Source organism: Corylus avellana, chromosome ca6 (assembly GCF_901000735.1).
Source record: "Corylus avellana chromosome ca6, CavTom2PMs-1.0".
Taxonomy (NCBI): domain Eukaryota; kingdom Viridiplantae; phylum Streptophyta; class Magnoliopsida; order Fagales; family Betulaceae; genus Corylus; species Corylus avellana.
In genome coordinates this window covers 5,554,006-5,560,874 of record NC_081546.1, presented here as the reverse complement: position 1 = coordinate 5,560,874, position 6,869 = coordinate 5,554,006, and the positions used below count along the sequence as shown (strand labels likewise).

General features: G+C 37.2%; 1 protein-coding gene across 1 annotated transcript; it reads right to left on the bottom strand.

Moving 5' to 3' along the window:
* Positions 1-748: 748 nt before the first annotated feature.
* Positions 749-6,607, bottom strand: LOC132185030 (sugar transporter ERD6-like 6). Its single transcript, XM_059598845.1, has 18 exons — positions 6,069-6,607; positions 5,729-5,791; positions 5,566-5,655; positions 5,397-5,456; positions 5,231-5,296; positions 5,080-5,145; positions 4,885-4,960; positions 3,768-3,832; positions 3,593-3,685; positions 3,300-3,380; positions 3,124-3,208; positions 2,576-2,622; positions 2,425-2,487; positions 2,267-2,326; positions 2,085-2,150; positions 1,945-2,004; positions 1,394-1,508; positions 749-1,146 (listed from the first exon to the last, which is right to left on the bottom strand). Exons 1-18 carry the CDS (start codon positions 6,258-6,260, stop codon positions 1,034-1,036), a joined length of 1,461 nt encoding a protein of 486 aa, XP_059454828.1. The 5' UTR covers positions 6,261-6,607; the 3' UTR covers positions 749-1,033.
* Between the last annotated feature and the right edge of the window lie 262 nt (positions 6,608-6,869).

The window sequence follows — 6,869 nt, the reverse complement described above, 5'->3', positions numbered from 1 at the left end:
AGTTTCATTTTTATCACAGGAAATCCCTGTGGTTTTGATAATAGATCAAATTAGTCTTTATGTCAGTTAACCGTTAGTCGACTTAACGGAATTTTACGTGGACCAATCAAATGTTGACACGTGACACCCACTTAATTTTTTTTTAATTAATTATTATTATTATTATTTTTTTTTTTTAAAAAAAAAAAGGAAAAAAAAAATTGGGCCACCCCCTTGGCTCAAAGGGGGTGGCTCCCTTGGTGCCCAAGGGGGTGGCCGAAACCACCCCCAGTGAGTATTGGGGGTGGCCGAGTCTAGGGGGTGGCCGAAACCCACCCCCAGTGGGTACTAATTGAATGTAACTTATGATCATGACATCTTGATGATGTAGTTGACCATAAGTTAAATTCAGTCAACTCAAATTTTTCTTCAGGAATATACCATTATTCTCCTTCAGAAGCAATCAAGAAATGTTTCCTGTCACTAGCAATTACCCACAAAAAGATTTGGACAGTAGCTTGTTGTCAATTTGATACTACACTAAATTTATTCATAGCAGAAATCCTCAAAAGATTTAGGGCTTTTTGTCCTGTTCCTTGAATGAAGGTGACAGTTGACTGATCAGTCATGACAGAGCAGTGTCTCCTCCCTCCAAGTTGCATAAGATTTGCCAACTCAATGATTTACCGAGTCTATAAGGTTGCATTCAGTCCCCTAATATCTAGTAATCTATTCGTGGATTTACTTATTTCAATGCAATTGAATGCAGTTTACTTGTAAAATTGATCTGAATGAATTAAACAATATATGAGGCAACTGTTAAAGACAGAATACGGCCATTTGTAGGAAATTATGGAGGCAGGAAGCAGGCTAGCAGCAATAAAAGCAGAGGAACAGTTCTTCCAGGAAAAAAATAAAAATAAAAATAAAAACTGTGTTTTTGAAAGGAAAAAAAGATATATACGTTTGCTTCTCGCAATATCAAAATCAGAATTGCAGCAATTTGCTTCTTCTAATAAAGAGGGGGAAAAAAGAAGAAAAAGAAAGGAAAATTTTATCTGAAGGACCGCTGAATTTCTTCGAGAGTTCTTCCTTTAGTTTCAGGGACCCAAACCACAACAAATGCCAGAGTGAAAGCACACAAGACCAAGTAAATGGTGAAGGTTCCTGTCGATATCAGAGACGGCCTGAGTTAGTTATACACCAATTAAATGAATAGTAAAAAAGAAAGAACAGGATGAAAAAATGAATAGAAGTAAAATTAATAATTCCATCTATTGGTCAATGTTAGTGATAGACTACTAGATCAAAACCCCACTTCCTGCATTTTGTTCCCCACATGGCGGTCCGTGTCATAACCCGTTTAGTTGGAGGAGAGGAAGAAGGGGTAGGAAGGTGGGAGGAAGAGGCAAACCTGCATTGCTCCATTCCAAGAGCAAGTTTGCAGTCATTGTAACCACCCAGGCGGCCAACCAGTTGCCAAGCGTTGCTACACTTCCAGCAAGGCCCTTAATATTAACTGGAAGGATCTGCATCACCAAATTTATAAAATAAATAAGCCATAACTTGAACTGCAGCAAGTTACACAGATCATATTTTTATTTTGGTGAAGTGGAGGTCACATGGTAGTAAGTCAATCCCCCAATCCAGATGCAAAGTGAACTTTTTGATGAACAACTGTATCTAAGAGCACTAAAATCAAGATTTGCAAGGAGAAAATCTTGATGTTCAAGCAGATTCTTCTGCTTCTCCTTTTCTATACTCTTGGAGATTGAGGGGAAATAACAGAGAGCAAAGTTCCATTTATGAAAAGGTGGTGGCGTTCCAAATAAAAGGACATTATCACAAGTGTCTGAAAAACCTAACCAATATTCAACACTACGCCCAAGTATATTGACCACTTATTCTAGCAGGTTCAACAAGAGCAAGTGAATCCCATGAGAAAATGCAATGTAAAGGTGGTACCTCTGACATTATAAGCCATGGAATGGGTCCAATTCCCAGGGAGAAGAAAATTACCATTAACTGAAGGAAAGAATATGTTAGATGGATAGGAAATGATAGCATTAAGATTCACCATATAAAGACATGAAAGTTAGGCATACCACAACTCCAACCACTGCCATAATGCTCATTACGCCATAAAAATTAGAATCAGCCGATACGAAACCCTGGGATCATAAACATATGGAAAAAGCTATAGAGAGCATAGAAGAATAAGAAACTTTTTGCATGCATATGAAGATTCCTAAAAAAATTGACAGTCCAAAATCCACCATATCATTACCCTTAGAAAGAATGATACTGCAACAATTAGGAGGCTAAAGGTCATTCCAGAGGAAGAAACCTGCAAAAAAAAAAAAAAAACATTAAAAAAATCCACATTTCCCCTCCAGGTAGATAATCACCTGTGAAAAAACAATGAGAAAAATGCTCAAAACTCACAATAAGAAGAAGCCGACGGCCTGCTTTGTCCATCAACCATGTACTCACACCAGTGGCAATGACCTGGATGGCATTTATGTGTAATTATATAAGAAGAGAAAAGTTATATAATTTATATACATATACTGGACTTTTTAGCTTTGAGCTGTACCTGAATAGCACCAACTCCAAATGTAGCCGCATTGCTTGATGTAACCCCTGTACACACACAATTATCTCAACTAATAACACACTTGAGCCTTAAGCTGGCCAGTTTAATAATTCGTTTACAGGAGTGTATGAAATTGGACAAGTAACCTTATTCAGGTAAAACCAAAATTCATAGCCAACATGAGGACATTGACAAGCTGTGGGTCATTTCAGGATGCATAAGTAAGATTGTTCAGAAATTGATTAGGGAAACAATATAAGGAAACTAACAAGCCAATTATTCCTTTCTAAAAGGAGATAATATGGAAAAAAGTTGCTTGATGCAATTAGCAGTTCCTTGAGGTACTGTATTAAACTTCTGAAGATGCAACCACTCTCAATTCACAGTTCCCAATCCCAACTGATCCAATAATTTTCAGGGACAGAGAGACAGACCCTACTGGTAAAGTAAAAACAAGAAAAATAACATTAATTTAAGACTAACATGATTCTGGTGCACCATGTCTATGAAATGCTTCAATGTAAGATGGGAACCGAGTTCATGCTTACCAGCGGCTGCAAAGATGGTACTGGAATAGAATAGGACACCGTTGATTCCACTAAGTTGTTGCAAAGCAAGTAATCCAATTCCAATCTGCAGGATATCAATTAGCGAAAAAAGAACTTGGTTGAGGCCACAATAAAGATTAATGAAAAACCAAACCTTTGAGGAAAACAATTAATACCATCAGAGGAAGCCAGTATCTTCTTTGTTTGAGTTCCGCAAACCGGATAGTCGACCTTCTGCTTGTTGATGCTACAGATCTCTGCAAAACATATTTGACTATTATTTAAATAGATGACGCCCCAGAGAGATGGAATATTAATTATATAATTCCAGAGTTATAACTGAAGAGTGTGTATGTGGAAGCGGTGATCACTTTGAATGATATAGATAAAGTAAAAACACTTTATTTGTATCTCTTTTCTTATCAAAAGATAAAGTAAAAACACTGACTCACGAACTAGTGGCTGTTACCTTGATTTCATTTACTTCAATGGAAATATCAGTATCAAACCCCCGGAGAACTTGCAAAGAAGTTTCAAATTCTTCTGTCATACCCATTTTTGCCTGGATTCAGGAAAGAAAATGCACATCAATATACAATAATAATATATTCATCTAATCAAGAGAACCATTTTTATAAACTTACCAGCCATCTAGGAGATTCTGGAACGAAAAACAGACCAGGTATTAATATTGTACATGGCAGTATACCTGCAACAGAAAAGGTCATAATGTTCTATCATTCCAAAGATACTTTTCAAATATGACTCCTTTTGTTCAATTATATATCTAATTTGCATTTGTCTAACTACTTTAGAACAAGGAGGATAATTAACTTCTCACTCATTTTTTTAGTAAGTTAACTTCTAACTCATAAATTGATCTCAATTGATCAAAAGGATTTTGAAGTGTGGAAAGTTGTTCACGGACCATAAAGAACTCGCTGAAGAAATCATAAAACCCAAAGAGCACCAAGAAGTCTCAAATATTTGTGTGGATAGGCCTCAAGTTTTAAAAATGTTTGGGTTGTTATAGATTGATTTGAGTCTCTTTTCTTACTATACAGGGCTTTGGCCCTTTTCTTTACAAACACCAAAAAATAAAATAAAATAAAAACTAAAAAATTGATATGTACATAGTATGACTAGCTAATAACAAGAAAACCAGAATAACATACTACACAAAAAGATAAACCCTAAAGCTTATTAACAATCCTTTGTCAACACTCAAGAGTGAAAACCTGGTCAACAGCTCAAACAACTAGAGACTGACTAGACATTGAGACTTTCCAAGAAATACGTTCAAATTTATCTCTTAACCAAATTTGAGCCGAACAAGTTTAACCACTCCCATTGTGTGAAACATGAAACCACTGCTAAGAACCCCTCTTTGCTAACTGACTATCACAACTAATTTTCCTTTTTTCCATCTGAGTGAAATAATGATATAAGACTCAACTTGCTGTGAACCAAAAGTCCAATAGAAGTTAAGAACATTAGACTTTTTAATAAAGACAAAATCCTTCCTGAATGGTGTAGCCAGAATATTTTGAGTATAACCAAGGAAAACAACTTCCATACCAACTAAGCATCTCCAATTGACACTGTTCACCAATGATTTGGTAGACATCAGGAATTGTAAAATCTTTATTTTTAATCAATATTACCTCTTACAAATAAGATATAGTTTTCTCTATTTGAGGAAAAATATGAAGAGAATGAGAGATGTTTATGACCACCAGAGTGAATCTCGGTGAGGATTACCCAAAACTGCTAGTATTCTCCATTCAACAAAAAGTCCCAACAAATAAGCCAGCATTATTCCAATGGTGACTGCCAGCTGCACAGAAACATAAAGAAAACGGTAAAGAAAAAAGCGCTGAATTGGCCAGTGATTGAAGTATCATATGATAAAATTACACCATCTCATGGTAAGAATAACAGTCAAACACAGCTAACCTGGTTCACTGCACCCAGAGCCCCTCTCAAGTTTTGAGGTGCTATCTCAGCTATGTATACAGGCACCTAAAATATAATCAACATAATTAAACTCCCAAGATATCATCTTTCACACACAACACCAAACTAGAAAAGTGAAGCTGAACGTTACCGTATAAGATATTATTCCCACACCAAAACCTTCCAACAGCCTTCCCATGTAGAGAAATGAAACATCCTACACATTAGTGAACTCATTATATAAGACGACATGCTTTTGCCAGCACTTTCCATATGCCTCAAGTTAAAACAAAAACTGGATATTCATTATAACTTACTCTGGCAAATGATATGGCAAGCCATCCAATAATATTAGGAATGGCAGCAATCATTAGAGACTGCAATTAAGCACAAGAAAGTAATACTCAGTCATCAAAACCAAAAGAAGCAATAATTAAAGCTATGCGTAATACATCATTAAGAAAACAATGAATGAATCGATCCTACCCCTTTTCGCCCTATATATTCAGCAATCTGACCGCTTGCTATTGCCCCAACCATTGCACCCACATTGGATAGAGAGCCGAATATAGAATACTGCCCCAAAATATGGTTAGAAAATTATAAAACCTCAAAACCCAAATGGCATAAAAGCAGCAGAGACTCATACCTCTGAAACCGTTAGTCCAAGATCCTCAGTGATTGCCGTTTGGGTAGGGGACGAATACCCAGACTGCAACAAGTAAGTAGAACATAAATTTTCTTTTTGGTTGCCAAGAAAACTATGTAATAAACGAAAGAAGAACAATTTTAAGCTTTGTTGCCTTCGTTTTTTTTCGATTCCTTACGCAAACATCTGACTCCAGTAATTACAAAAACCTTAGCTGAGCTTATCTTTGTTGCTTAAGAATATAAAGCAATACGAAAAAAAAAAAAAATGGGATTCTGAAAATACCAAACAAGAACGAGAATGGCAGAGGAAATTTGACTGGAAAAAAAAAATTGCTTACGGTGAAACCGAACTGGATAGGGCCCAAAGCAACGATCATAACGCAGGCGACGACGGAGATGGAGCTCTCGCGAATGACCTGGGACGAGCCCATCATACTGGACTGCCTCGACCCCATACGGTACCAGCTACCCGTGTGCAGAAACGGCTTCCTGAGATCCTTCCCATCGTCGCTCTCATCCCTGAAACTCATTTCTCTCTCAAACCCAGCAGCACGCCCACCCTGTGACCCCCACTCTCAGATTTGGATATATCTGTTCGATGAAATGCCTGAGAGAGAGAAATGATCACTTGAGATAGAAAAGTTCAATTTGGTTTATGGGATTGCTCGTGTGGAAGAGGATCTGGAAGATAGAATTGAAAGGGATGTATGGTTAGGTTACAGATGGGATTGAGTTTGGGAGTGAGATTGAGTGAGCCATGACTCGTGAGAGTGTTTAAAAATAGAGAGAGTTGTGTAGATTGCTGCATCCGATTATCTGTTCACTGTCTCTGCTCGGCTGGCTGTAGCCAAGAGCCAACGACCAGGACGAAACTGTTAGTTGTAAGCCCAGCTGGCCATTACAGTGTTACGCTGAGTCGCACGGGAAAACCGTGAGACCAACTCCAACTGCTGACACGTTTAGAGTAAACACGATAAATAATTGACGGGGAACAATGAAGATGACGAAGAAAATCAATCTCCATATTCTTCGCTCACAGTAAATGTGGTGAGTGAAAGTGAAGAAGGTAATTTTTTTTTTTTCAGAAAAAAAAAAAAAACGAAAGGTAGAAAAACCATTGAATCCAGAAGAATTTGGAA